This window comes from Hoplias malabaricus, chromosome 12 (assembly GCF_029633855.1).
Source record: "Hoplias malabaricus isolate fHopMal1 chromosome 12, fHopMal1.hap1, whole genome shotgun sequence".
Taxonomy (NCBI): domain Eukaryota; kingdom Metazoa; phylum Chordata; class Actinopteri; order Characiformes; family Erythrinidae; genus Hoplias; species Hoplias malabaricus.
The window spans coordinates 37,284,116-37,298,990 of NC_089811.1; the positions used below are offsets into that span (position 1 = coordinate 37,284,116).

Consider the following 14,875-nt stretch of genomic DNA (forward strand, 5'->3'; position numbering starts at 1 on the left):
ATTTGTTTATTTTATTACCCAGAAATGAATGATTATTTAATTTAATAAGCTATTTTGTAATACATACCTTTTGGGTTCCATTGGCTATATTTCAGAGTTTACAAGTGATTTTTTTATTAAGGTGTTTAAATAAAAATCCAGTTATTTATACATTTTAAAAAGAATTTAATCAAAAAGAGCCGAAATTCCCATCACTATTCTCTATCTGTTCCAAAGCGGATGTGGCGTTCTCCGCAATGAAAAACCGTAATGACGCGCCTATACGTGCATTCGGATTTGAAGCGCGGATGGCTTCATCACCGTCAATTTCCAAATGCGGAACGGCACTGCGTGGGAATATGTTCATAATAGCGATAGTTACTGCACTGAAAAGGGTAATTTGGCGTATACATTTGTTTCTTTTTAATAACCAGGATATTCTCGCATGAACGTCTGGGTGAAAGCTGAACTCTGAACCAACTTTACAGTTAGCAGTTATCGCTAGCACTATGTTTTTGAGAAACACTACACAGACCCTCGGACCTGGAGATCCTCCGCCTCCTTCAGAGAATAGATGTCGCCTGTCGACGAGCGGGATACCTTTGTTAAAGAAGAGTCTTCTTATATTTGTGGTTTTGTCCTTTCTGCTCTACAATCAAATTACAGGTAACGATTCAGTGTCTAACCATCTGTCTCTCACACACAAAAACACAAAGAGTTCCATGACTGCGGTGACGCCATCTACACTAGGATTTCATTGCGCGTCTACATCGCGTTTTACGGTAGGACGTGTGAGCGCCAGAGGGGTATGGAGTCGCGTGGGTTTCCTCCGGGTGACTGTCTGTGAGTAATGTGGTGTGTTCTCCCTGTGTCTGCGTGGGTTTCCTCCCACAGTCCAAAAACACACGTTGGTAGGTGAGATGGTAGGCGACTCCAAAGTGTCCGTAGGTAGATGTGTGTGTGTGTGTGTGTGTGTTGCCCTGTGAAGGACTGCTGCCCCCTCCAGGGTGTATTCCCGCCTTGCGCCCAATGATTCCAGGTAGACTCTGGACCCACCACGACCCTGAATTGGATAAGAGTTACAGATAATGAATGAATGAATGAATGAAAAAATACTCATAAATGTAACGGACTTTGTAACTGCATTTGAGCAACTACATACACGTAAAACTAAAATCCACAAATGTATTGGAATGCACAAATTTAAAACAACAACAAAAATAACTTAAAATCACAAATGTGTAAAAAAAAAGATTTGCATTTGTAAATCAATGGAATTTAAAACATAATTCCACATAATTCACTACAGTTGATATTAAAAACAGGCCTGATTGGCTAAAAGAACGGTTTGCAACCCTTAAGTCCAGAAAGGTCAATAAAATGGAGGGAATTCAATTTCCCCTAGAGTAAGATTAAAAATCAAATTGTTACCAGAAAATCCCACTGTTGTATTGAAAAACATGTCCTTAGGTACACAGGGTATAATATTTCTGTGTATTTAATGTAAGAATTAGGAGTAATGTGCTTGCAAAAACTCAGATATTAAATTCCATAAAATGGTTCAATCAAACTGTTACCAGACCACTCCACTGCAGCCTTAAGGAGTATGTTCTCAGGTACTCAGAGAATCATTTTTATACATTTTTACTGTAGGAATCTGGAGTAAGAGCATTGCAAATGTCAGTACAAATTGTTTAATTTGCACATATTGCAAAATTGTGAGAACAATTAAAGGGTTAAATCAAAGTGTTACCAGGCCACTCCACTGCAGTCTTGAAGAGCATGTTCTCAGGTACACACATCATAGTTTTTTAATTATTATTTTATTGTTTTTGTTCTTTTAATAATTGAGTGTTATAGTAAGTCAAATATTCTGAAAATTATGGATTAATTGTGTAAATGTTTGAATCTGCAGTCAAATGTTTAAAACAAACTGTTCCTAGAGAACTGTACTGCAGTCTTAAAGAACATCTACCCCAAAATCTTTGGGTCCTGGGAGATCCCCAGGTGTTCAGGCCAGCCAGGAGATATAATCCCTCCAGTGTGTCCTGGGTCTACCCCGGGACTTCCTTCCAGTTTGACGTGCCTGGTATACCTCCAGTGGGAGGCCTCCAGGAGGCATCTTTATCAGATGCCCGAACCACCTCAACTGACCCCTCTCAACGTGAAAGGGCAATGACTCTGATTTCCTCCCTAATCACAGAGCTCCTCACACAATCACTAAGTGTACGCCTAGCAACTCGTCTGAGAAAACTCATTTCGGCTGCGAATTCATTCTTTCATTCGTTACCCAGAGCTCATGACCATAGGTGAGAGTGGGTACATAGACTGACCGGTAAATTGAGAGCTTTGCTTTATTGCTCAGTTCTCTCTTCACCACAACAGTCCGGTACAGTGTCCGCATTACAGATCAAAAGACATGACCACCAGGTCGATCATTGATCTTTGGCCCAAGGTGCTCCGGTACCAAGTACACTTATCAGCCACCTTGTGTTTAAACATGATGTTCTTTATGGACAAACCATGACTAGCACAGAAGTCCAATAACACCACACTGCTCGGGTTCAGATCAGGCAGGCAATTCCTCCCAATCACTCTTCTCCAGGTTTCCCAGTCGTTGCCAACGTGAGTATTGAAGTCCCCCGTAAAACAATAAAGTCAGTGCATGGAATCCTTTCTAGAACTCCACTGACTACCTCCAAAAAGGCTGAATACTCTGCACAGCCAGCCAGGGACCTGTGAGTATTTGGACACCTGCACGGTGCCTCTCACCCTGTACAACTCCTGAGTAGGAGAGAGACCAACCCCTATTGACCAGTTTGTTTCTAGAGCCCACACTGTGTGTAGAGGTGAGCCCAACTATATTTAGCTGGTATCTCTCAACCTCCCCTATCAGCTCCGGCTCCTTCCCCACCAATGAGGTTAAGTTCCATGTGCCAAAAACCAGTTTCTGCTGCCAAGCTCCATGACGCCAGGGCCCATTCGCCACCGCTCTGTGCCCAATGGGCATTACACCACACCCCTACTTTGCATCTTGTGAATGGTGAGCCCACATGATCCTCCAATGTTGCCTATTCAGGCTGAGCCTGGTTGAGTCATGTGGGCTGCCCGGCCACAAGGCACTCACTGTCAGACACCACCCCCAGGCCTGGCTCCAGGTTTAGGTCCTGGTAACCCTCTCCTGGGCAGGGTACATTAAGTTTTAAATGTACTCATAGGCATGTGATTTGGAACGTGTTTGTCAAGATCGTCATCCAGACCTTTTCGCATTTGAAGACCTTACTGGGAGCTAACAGCTCTCTAAATTTTGCAATATTTGCAAATTAAACAGTTTTTACTGAATTTTGCAATGCTCTTACTCAAAATTTCTACAGTAAAAATGTATGAAATTTATCCCCTGAGTACCTCAGAACATGTCCCTCAAGGCTGCACTGGAGAGTGGTCTGGTAACAGTTTGATTGAACCATTTTATGGCCTTCAGCATTCTTCAGTTTATGGAATTGTGTTGTTATTCTTATGAAGTTTATAATGCTGTTCACATTATTACAGTAAAATGTATGAACATTATAATCTGGGTATTCTAGAACATGTTCTTCAAGGCTGCAGTGGAATGGTCTTGTAACAGTTTGATTTAACCCTTTAATAGCAAAATTGGCCATATATGTAAATTAAACATAATTTTTATGAGTTTTGAAATAATATTACTCCAAATTCCTACAGTAAAAATGTATGCAAATTATACCCCGAGTACCTGAGAACATGCTCTTCAAGCATGCTCTTCTTTAAACATTTTATGGAATTTAATATCTTATTTTATGGAGTTTTTTCAAGCATATTACTCCTAATTCTTACATTAAATACACAGAAATATTATACCCTGTGTACCTGAGGACATGTTTTTCAATACAACAGTGGGATTTTCTGGTAACAATTTGATTTTTAATTTTACTCTCAGGGAAATTGAATTCCTCCATTTTATGGACCTTTCTGGACGTTTTAAGGGTTGTAAACCGTTCTTTTAGCCAATCAGGCCTGTTTTCAATATTAACTGTAGTGACTTATGTGGAATTACGTTTTAAATTCAATTTCTTATGAATTTTCAATATCTGCGCTTTTCTGCGAGTCCCCCCTCTCCCTCGCACACGTTCTACCGTAAACCGCGATGTAGACGCGCACAGGAAATCCTAGTGTAGATGGCGTGACTGTGTTTTCGCGAAGTGCAGATGGCTTTGTCCGCGGTCAATTTTTTTTGGTCTCACTATCAGACGCTAAAGAGCATTCAGAAAAAAATGTACATTTTTCTTCATTATATTTTATGACTTATGTTTAAAAGTAATTTCTTCAGTTTTATTTGTTGTTATTTAAGCTCCATCTCTCGGTGCTGTTCAAATGAAGCTCAAATGTCCATATGTTTAAATATGTTCAAAAAGACAAAGATTTTCATTTGGTGTCCTGACTTTTTTCACCGTGTATTGTGAAAAATACTTTGTGCACCTTTTTTCATTTCTGCATGTATTACCTGCCCTCCATAATTCCTGTACAGCAAACTCACAGAATAAAAAACCTATGTAAACAAAGAAACACAACAGCTATATGGCTAATGGCAATCAGGCAAAACCAGGCTTGCCTAGTTTTTCTTTGCTGTTGTTATTATATCACATAATATTTCTTAACTACATATTATGGTAAACACTGAACTGATAACTGTCGGATTTTTGAAGTACCTATTTGATAATGACTATTTGATAAACAGCTTAAATGTGGTTAATTTCAGGACTTCGCACACATTGTTTTACCGCTCAGTCACTAGTATTTGCACACACATCTGATGTCGAGTTTAATCTTGTTTCTCAAAAACAACCGGCTTAACCACAGTCTGTAAGACGAGCCATCTCTTGCCATTTGTAAAATAAGCACCATGACAAAGTAAATGTAATTCGTTACTGTACTTAAGACTTTTTTTTGTGTATCTGTACTTTACTGAAGTATTTCCATTTTGGGTGAATTTTTACTTTAACTCCACTACATTTCAGGATCAAATATCTTACTTTTTACTCCACTACATTATGAAAATCTTCTGTTCCTTTTGGTTTAAATGTGAATAAAATCATAATGTGTTTGAAAATATCTCCCTGCTACACAGCTCTCCTTGGGGGACACAGCAGCACCGTTACTAGGAGATGAACGAACACAGTAGCTGTGCTAAAACAAGTGAAGATATTTCTCTGCCTAAAACCAATAACACCAAAAGAAGATTGTTTTTATCGACTGTTTTGTGAATTTGACACAGCAATTAATCACTTTCAGTTCTTAGAATGAATTAACAAAATGGTTTGTACTGTTTAGTATTTGGGAGTATCTGAGTCATCAGTAACTACTATTCATTCATAAACACGGTTTATGGATCTGTAGATGTAACAAATCACTCACCAAGGTGAGAATCGATTGGAGATTTATTAAACACAATACGTGAAGTGAGGTCAAAACCAGAAGAAATATCCCAAAACCCAGAAATAAATAATAAGAGATAAACAAGTCCAAAAGACAAAACTGTGTATTGGACAAAAAGTCAGAAAAACAAAACCATAGCCTTTTAAGAAACAGGTGTCTCAGAATTGCAGAAATAGCTCAGTGTCCTGCAACTATGTAGACAAAACAGAGAACTTAAAGGAACACTATGTAATATTTTGACCTTAAATTTACAGCTTCAAAATCATTGTGATGCATCACTGACATGTAATAGGGAGAATAGAGTCTGTTTTTGCTACTCCCGGCTCAGCACTGCAGAAATGGCACCCCCCCCTCCCTACCAATATTAGTACAGTGCTGAAAAATTAAATGCACTAGGAGGGTTGCCCCAGAAGCAGAAAAAAAAAATCTTGCCTAGTGTTCCTAAATGTTGCCTTTGAGAGTTTATACTTGTGCGTTGGCGTCTGCATCACTCTACAATTATATCGCCAAACCACTAGGCTGGAGTTCAAACATCTTCACAATGTAGTGGTATTAGATTTATGAATCTTTAAAGTGCACTATTAAGTTAGTGTAATGTAGAGGAGTTAATATTTCTGGATTCTCGACTTGATCAACTTGAACCACATTTGTCGTGGTCTGTGTAGACGCAGTGAGTTACATTTCTGGAGAGGTGCACATCAGGCTGCGCTGCCTACGGCACAGGTTCAACACAGAAGCATAAATTGGGCTTAATTCTCAGGAGAGAGTGACCTCTGTTTGTGTGGAGGGCAGCACCTGGCTGTATGTAATAGTTGATATACCTTCATTCATTGTATTTAATCTTTGGCCATTTCTGCTGTGTCCATCAGAGTCAGACTAATTAATTACATTCTGTTAAAAGACCAGTGAAACAAGAGTGACACTAGAGTCTTTTCACCTACAGTGTGTTAAACATGAGTCTTGTTACAAAACTGATAATAGGACATTAGAGCCATAATACGAAATGGTACTTTTACTTTTGTACTTTTACTCAAGTGGAGATCTACAACAAGTATTTCTACTTTTACTGGAGTAGTATTTTACCTTGAGAATCTGTACTTTTACTCGGTACATGGTTTGTGTACTTTGTCCAGCACTGGATTGTACTCCCTTCTTGCTTTATTTGACAGATACCTATATACAAATGTATTGGAACACCTACAGAAGCTTTTATGACATCCCATTCTAAATCTGTATGCAATAAGTTGGTCCCCCCCTTTGCAGCTGTAACGGCTTTCATTTTTCTTTGAAGGATTTTTATAACGCCTTGGTGTGAGTCTGTAGAAAACTTTTGCCCATTCATCCAGAACAGCATTTATGATGCTAGACTAGTGTTGCATGGTGTATGGATGCTAAAAAAGTATCTTAATAATTTGTCATTAAAAACAATACGCTACCCCATTTAACGAGTACCGGTACTTTTAAGAAGGTGTGTTCAAGGGTAAGATCTGTATTTTCAACAAGTGCCACAGGAAGGCAGTGTGCGCCCGCAGCACTTTGCCTCCACTCCACTCCTTAATGACTTTGCTGCTAGTTTTGGCGATTTTTCAGACCATTTCAGTTCTTTAAAAAACAAACATCCCGACTAACTCCAGCGACTTTCTGTACAAACCTTAGCTACTTTTTATAGATGAGAATCGCAGGTAGCACGACTCCTCAGAACACCGGGACTGACCGTGAGTGTGAGACACAGCTCTCTCTCCGCAGCTTCTCTGCTCCCAGAGACAGAGCTCCGGGAGACACTGCTCCCTCGACCCGGCTCGTCTGCTCCAGAGACGGAGCAGCACACTCGGTCCGCACGGCAACTCACACAGATCAGAATGAGCTGCGAAAGAGCAATAAGCACTGGCAAAGAAACGTTTGCTTCCTTTTATGTTGAATTTACTCCTTTTTTTTCTGAACTGAGATCACTGAATTGATTGAGGCATTCAGCTTTATTCAGACAGTAAACACGTCTTATGAATGTATGACACGGGGCTGAATGCGAGATTGGACCCTGAAATGTTGAAACGTCACGTCACACTGAACAAATGGATATCAGTGATTTTGCCGATCGCCCTCGGCTTGTTAAGAAAGTACATTACTTTTAAATTATATTACCTGAAGTTTTAGTTTTTTTCATTGTATTCTTTCAGTATCGGTATTGCGATATTTTGGCAGGTATCGTGTCAAGTCATAATTTTGGTATCGTGATAACACTATGTTACACACCAATGTTTGACTGGGACTGGCTCCGACTCCAAATTCTAGATCGTACCATAGGTGTTTGATGGTGTTGATGTCAGGGACCCATGTGGGCCAGCCAAGTTCTTCCACACCAAACTCGCACAACCTTATAGACCTTGCTTTGTGCAAAGGGGATCAATCATGCTGAAACAGAAAAGTGCCTTTCCCAATGCCAGTCCTTCACAGGGCAACACACACTCACACGTTCACTCACACGCCCACATCTACAGACACTTCTGAGTCGCCAGTCCACCTACCAACGGGTGTTTTTGGAGCATGGGAGGAAACCCACGCAGACACAGGGAGAACACACCACACTCCTCACAGACAGTCCCCGGAGGAAACCCACGCAGACACAGGGAGAACACACCACAGTCCTCACAGACAGTCACCTGGAGGAAACCCACACAGACACAAGGAGAATAGACCACACTCCTCACAGACAGTCACCCGGAGGAAACCCACGCAGACACAGGGAGAACACACCACACCCCTCACAGACAGTCACCTGGAGAAAACCCACACAGACACAGGGAGAACACACCACACTCCTCACAGACAGTCCCCGGAGGAAACCCACGCAGACACAGGGAGAACACACCACAGTCCTCACAGACAGTCACCTGGAGGAAACCCACACAGACACAAGGAGAATAGACCACACTTCTTACAGACAGTCACCCGGAGGAAACCCACGCAGACACAGGGAGAACACACCACAGTCCTCACAGACAGTCACCCAGAGGAAACCCACACAGACACAGAGAAAACACACCACACTCCTCACAGACAGTCACCCGGAGGAAACCCACGCAGACACAGGGAGAACACACCACACTCCTCACAGACAGTCACCCGGAGGAAACCCACGCAGACACAGGGAGAACACACCACACTCCTCACAGACAGTCACCCGGAGGAAACCCACGCAGACACAGGGAGAACACACCACACTCCTCACAGACAGTCACCCGGAGGAAACCCACGCAGACACAGGGAGAACACACCACACTCCTCACAGACAGTCACCCGGAGGAAACCCACGCAGACACAGGGAGAACACACCACACTCCTCACAGACAGTCACCCGGAGGAAACCCACGCAGACACAGGGAGAACACACCACACTCCTCACAGACAGTCACCCGGAGGAAACCCACGCAGACACAGGGAGAACACACCACACTCCTCACAGACAGTCACCCGGAGGAAACCCACGCAGACACAGGGAGAACACACCACACTCCTCACAGACAGTCACCCGGAGGAAACCCACGCAGACACAGGGAGAACACACCACACTCCTCACAGACAGTCATCGGGAGCGGGACTCAGGACCCTGGAGCTGTGACAGAGACACTATCTACTACTCCATCAGGCCGCCCCATAGCATTATCCCTCCACCAAACTTTACAGTTGATAGATTGCAGCCAGGCAGGTGAAGTTCTCTTGGTATTTGCCAAACCTAGACTCATCCATGAGACAGATGCCAGATAGAGAAGCTTGATTTAACACTCCACAGAACATGTTTCCTCTGCTCCAGAGTCCCGTGGCAGTTCTTTACACCACTCCACCCCATGCTTGGTGATATAAGGCTTGCAAGAAGCTGCTCAACCATGGAAAACCATGCCATGCAGGTAGTGCAGATTTTGTGCTGATGTTAATATCAGAAGATGTTTGAAGCTCTGCAAGTAGTGTTAATGTCAGCAGCGCGTTTGTTTGCAAATGTAATGCATTGTGCATCTCTGAATTTGCCGACCCTGCTTTGTAACTTTCTGTTGTCTGCCACTTGGATTGAGTTGCTATTCCTAAATCTTCTACTTAGTACCACTCACAGTTCAACATAGAATACACAGGAGGGAAGAAATGTCACAAACTGATTTGTTGCAATGGTGACATCCTATTTCAATTGCAACATTTGGATCCAGTGAGCCTTCAAGAACACCTCATTGTATCATATACATTTATCAGAAACACCTGAAATCAGTGATTAGGAAGTGTATTAGAATACTTTTTTTATTTAGCAGCATCTAAGCTTGAGGCGTCTTGTGGATATTTTCTGAGTACAAAGTGAAGGACCTTTTGTAGTTCACTATGAATAAGATCATCTCCTAAACATAAAAGGATGTTTTAAAATTTATTTTCAACACTGTTGGTTGATTTTAAATATTTCTTTTGTATAGTTCATACTTTTTCATAATACGATGCAATTCACAATACGTTTTTCTCCTGATGTTTTATTTATTTATTTTTGCAACAAAATGAAACTACAGATAAATTATAAAAATGTTTTCTTTTATTATTTATCTCCAGATAAACTACAAAATACCATATTTTTGCAAATCAAATTCCCTTTTATTTCTGAGGTAGGTATGCAGAACTATGCTGCACATAAATAAATAAAAAACTTAAAATCACAAATAAATAAACCAAGGCTTTGCTTGTACTCCTTCCAGACTTGGAATTTACCTGTTTTTTTTTGTTTTTTTTTTTGAATAAAGTATATTTAGCATATGTTCAGGCAGAAGCAGAGAACTCTGGGCACTATACTACATGTTCCCTGCTGTTTGGGGGGGGGGGGGGCCCTTTCACTAGGGACAGAGTTGGATAGTTTTGCTACGGGTGAAAGCAGTGGATACTGTTGAGGGTCGTAACCACTTTTGTTTCTTTGTAAAGTACTGGCATTTCAGTCTAAATAATTGCTGGCTTAATGGAATGCATTATATAGGCTCCTGTGTGTTGACCAACAGCCAAAATCCCCCATTTTCAGCTGTGGAAAATGGACTCATCTTTTGCCATGAGAATGACAAAGCACCTCGTAATCTCCTTGGGTCTTGCACCCATTTGGGCGAGCGGTTTTATGAATGTGCTTTTCGCTCAGGCAGGAGTGAGAGAACCTAAATGCTGCCACACCTCTGCCACTGATCTGCCACTGCAATTTATGTATTGCATGAAAAAAATGATGTAGAACCTGCAGAAATCACCACCGTTTAATTGAAAATACCCCAAATCTGGCAACCCTATGTAGTGATATTGAACAGGTGTGGTAAATGGGGCCGGTGCCCTCTGCTGTTTTAAATATCGATTCATTCACAAACTTGGTCTTCAAAGGTCTTGTAGACCAGTGAGACCAAAATAGAGCTTTTGTTATAGCACACCATTGTTCCATTTTATAATAAACAAAAATGAGAAACGAGGCCTTCAGAGAATAGAACATGGCTCCTACAGTAAATCACGGAGGAGGTTTATGGCAACTGTTGTTTAGTGTGAAAAATAACAATCTTCATTTTATTCAACAAATTATCACCAGATAAATAGATGCATACATCCTTTATTGACCCTAAAGTAAAATCAGCAGCCAGTAGCAAGAAAAACATCTTGCTAGAATTCACATTAGAAAGGATACTACAATATAAAGTTACTGCACCCTTGCAGATATGGCACTTCAAGCTATGAGAGCAAACTAAAATAAAATTTAAAATATCATGGGAAATTATAGATAAAAAGGCAAAGATTTAAAGATAGCTCGGCTCTTCTGACCAGTTTGTCCAGATGCATTTCATCTCTCTTTTTAATGCTGCCTCATGTTTCATTGTCACTAACATCAAAATCACTTTTTTTTTAAATAGTCTTCACCAAAACTCTCATACACTTTTGGATATAGTTTTTTCCTCAAGAACAGAACAGAAACCCATGCACATGCCTTTGCAGCACTTTTACAATTGTTAAGTTATTGTTGGTGTTCTCCCCGTGTCAGCGTGGGTTTCCTCCGGGTGCTCCGGTTTCCTCCCACAGTCCAAAAACACACGTTGCAGGTGGATTGGCGACTCGAAAGTGTCCGTAGGTATGAGTGTGTGAGTGAATGTGTGTGTGTCTGTGTTGCCCTGTGAAGGACTGGCGTCCCCTCCAGGGTGTATTCCCGCCTTGCGCCCAATGATTCCAGGTAGGCTCTGGACCCTCCGCGACCCTAAATTGGATAAGCGGTACAGATAATGGATGGATGGATGGAAGTTATTGTTGTTGAATAAAATAATATTTGTAATTGAAAGAATTTACATTGTAATACCACTGAACAATTACTACATACAAAAGAGTGGGAGAATGTTTGAGTCATTCGTTACACAAAAATGGCTTTTTCTGAAAGTGTAGGGTTGCCAGTCATTTTAGACGTGAATATAGATGGTGCTGCTTATAAGTTATAAATTACTTACAGTTTCCAATTGTTTTATATCAATATGCATTGTCATTTAACTAACATTTATTTGCAATTTTTTTCTTTACAGCTGTAAGGATCATTGGTTCGAATTCAGTTGTTAAAGAAGGAGAAGATGCGAGCTTGTTCTGTCAGCTGGTGGAAACGAATGAGACACTGACACGGATAACTTGGCAAAAAAGGACACGGGAAACACAAACAAATAGGAATTTTTTCACCATTTCTGCAGGTGGCAAAACGGAATATTTAAATGGATTAGGAAACAGAGTTGAATTCATTGGCAACCTTCAAGAGTTTGTTGGTACCATTCGTCTGAAGAACGTTACATTGTTAGATGAAGGACTCTACACTTGCATCATCAATATATTCCCAAGTGGACCATTTGAGAAAGCGATTGCTCTCCATGTGTTGGGTAAGAATTTATGATTAATGTTGTGATTATCTTAAATGAGCAATGAGTCACATCCTGTTTAAGAAAGATGCCAAATTCTATCAGGTGTAAGACTTTTCTGTTGGAACTAACACTTAATCACTTAAGCTTTTAAATAATGATATTCAGTGCATTGTAATTTAAATATCCAATCTGAGGAAGAATTTAGAGAAGCAAATAGCTTTTGGCTAAGTTTTTGCTGCTAAAGCGATTATTTTTGTTTTCTGTTTTTACTTTTTTATAATACATTACTCTGTTTATATTATTGCTGTTCAAGAAAAGTAATCATATCTCGAAAGTTGTAATGCAGGTTATTCTGAATAGATCTTAATCAAAATAATTCTGGTGCATTTGTATTGGTCCAGCTCCTGTGAAAATCACAGAATGTTAAACGAATACAAAGAGCTACATTCATTCATTCATTTATTATCTGTAACCGCTTATCCAATTCAGGGTCACGGTGGGTCAAGAGCCTACCTGGAATCATTGGGCGCAAGGTCACAGAATGTTAAACGAATACAAAGAGCTACAGTATTCTCTAATTTAAGCATTTATTAATTAGCTAGTTTTTATTAAACCTTCCTCATGAGCGCCCCAGCCACATGCAATTTTAACAAACGTTCTAAAATATTCTGATTCTTAAATGAATTGAAATGTAAATGATGTGTGTATGTATATATACCTGTTTTTTCTCTATGAATGGTTATGCTTCAGTGTGTATCCTAGTTTAAGAGCCTGAATGATCAGGAATGCATTATGAAAAGATATTGTTAAACAATATCTTGTTAAATATCTGGTTTCCTCCGGGTGACTGTCTGTGAGGAGTGTGGTGTGTTCTCCCTGTGTCTGCTTGGTTTCCTCCGGGTGACTGTCTGTGAGGAGTGTGGTGTGTTCTCTCTGTGTCTGCGTGGGTTTCCTCCGGGTGACTGTCTGTGAGGAGTGTGGTGTGTTCTCTCTGTGTCTGCGTGGGTTTCCTCCGGGTGCTCCGGTTTCCTCCCACGCTCCAAAAACACACGTTGGTAGGTGGATTGGAGACTCAAATGGCTCACATGTCTTTGCAACATTGCGTGGACTTCGGGGGCAGTGCCTCTGGAGGGGTAGACAGGGGTGGTGGTCTTTCCCCTTTTTAAGAAGGGGGATCGGACGGTGTGTTCCAACTATAGGGGGATCACACTCCTCAGCCTCCCCGGTAAGGTCTATTTGGGGGTACTGGAGAAGAGAGTCCGACTGATAGTTGAACCTTGGATCCAGGAGGAACAATGCGGATACTGCCTTGGTCGGGGAACACATGGCCAGCTCTTTATCCTCGCTAGAACCCTGGAGGGTGCATGTTAGTTTGCTCAACCAGTCTACATGTGTTTTGTGGATCTGGAGAAGGCATTTGACCGTGTCCCTTGGGATATTCTGTGGGGAGTGCTCTGGGAGTATGGGGTACTGGGCTCTTTGCTACAAGCCATCCAATCCTTGTATAAACAGAGCAGGAGTCTGGTTTGTATGGCTGGCAGTAAGTCCGACTGTTTCCAGTCGGCGTTGGACTCCGTCAGGGCTGCCTGTTGTCACCGGTTCTGTTCATAATTTTTATGGACAGAATTTCTCGGCGTAGCCAAGTGGCGGAAGGGTCCGTCAGCAATAATTTGGGCTTTGTACCGGTCCGTTGTGGTGAAGAGAGAGCTGAGCAGAAAAGCCGTGTTACCGTTTACAGCACAAATAAATTGAGACAGTGTCTCTCCCTCAGCCCCCCCGTACTTATGGTTTTTGTATTGTCTTGTATTATCGTATTGTACCAGAGCATTTCTTAGCCGTATCTTTTGCACTTTAATGTGTGTGCACTGTTTTATGTTTGCACTAGCTTTGCACTAGTTGCACTTAATGTTGTGTATTGTTTTATGTAGAACCTTGGTCCTGGAAGAATGCTATTTCGTTTCACTGTGTACTGTAAACACTGTATACTGCTGAAATGACAATAAACTTCTTGAACTTGAACACCTCGGTATATCCCCGGAGGAGCTGGAAGCAGTGGCTGGGGAGAGGGAGGTCTGGATTTCTTTACTCTGATTGCTTCCCCTGCGACCCCGACCTGGATAAGCAGTTGAAAATGGATGGGTGGATAAAACATCTATGATCTGAATTAGACGATATAATACAAAAAATAAATAAATAATTAAGACGTGGGTATGAAAGCATCAAATACAGCAACAAATCTGGTAAGCATCAAGTAGATCTAAAGAAAAATCTGCAGAGAAGGCCCAGGGAAGAAAGCTCATGTCTCCCTCTTTATTTTCAACTGGAATAAATCTATGTTCGGCTTTCATGATTGGCAACATAGAATACCTAGTTATTCAATCTTATTTTAAACCACTTCTTAAAACAATAGAAGATCTACAGCTTTGGATGATTTTCGATTTTAGAATAGCAGCTATAAAATGTAAATTCTTTCAAAAATAATCTTTTTATGATGATCCCCTCTCAACAACCTACTAGCTGTTTGAAGGTATTAGATTTTGCAATAATTATATTCTACTGGAAAATTAAAAACC

At 41.0% G+C, this 14,875-nt stretch overlaps 1 protein-coding gene across 3 annotated transcripts in view; it reads left to right on the forward strand.

Annotated features, from left to right (window-relative positions):
* The first annotated feature begins 290 nt into the window (after positions 1-290).
* Positions 291-14,875, forward strand: part of LOC136710608 (nectin-1-like) — a 39,727-nt gene continuing 25,142 nt past the window's right edge. For 2 of the 3 annotated variants that reach the window (XR_010804651.1, XM_066686288.1), the window contains exons 1-2: positions 291-645; positions 11,979-12,320. Coding sequence is in view for 2 of the 3 variants with exons in the window: in XM_066686288.1 (XP_066542385.1) it covers positions 489-645; positions 11,979-12,320 (499 nt within the window). In the remaining variant the exon portion in view is untranslated. Of the gene's footprint in view, positions 646-797; positions 891-11,978; positions 12,321-14,875 lie in introns of those variants that run through there. The other variant, XM_066686290.1, reaches the window with a different exon arrangement.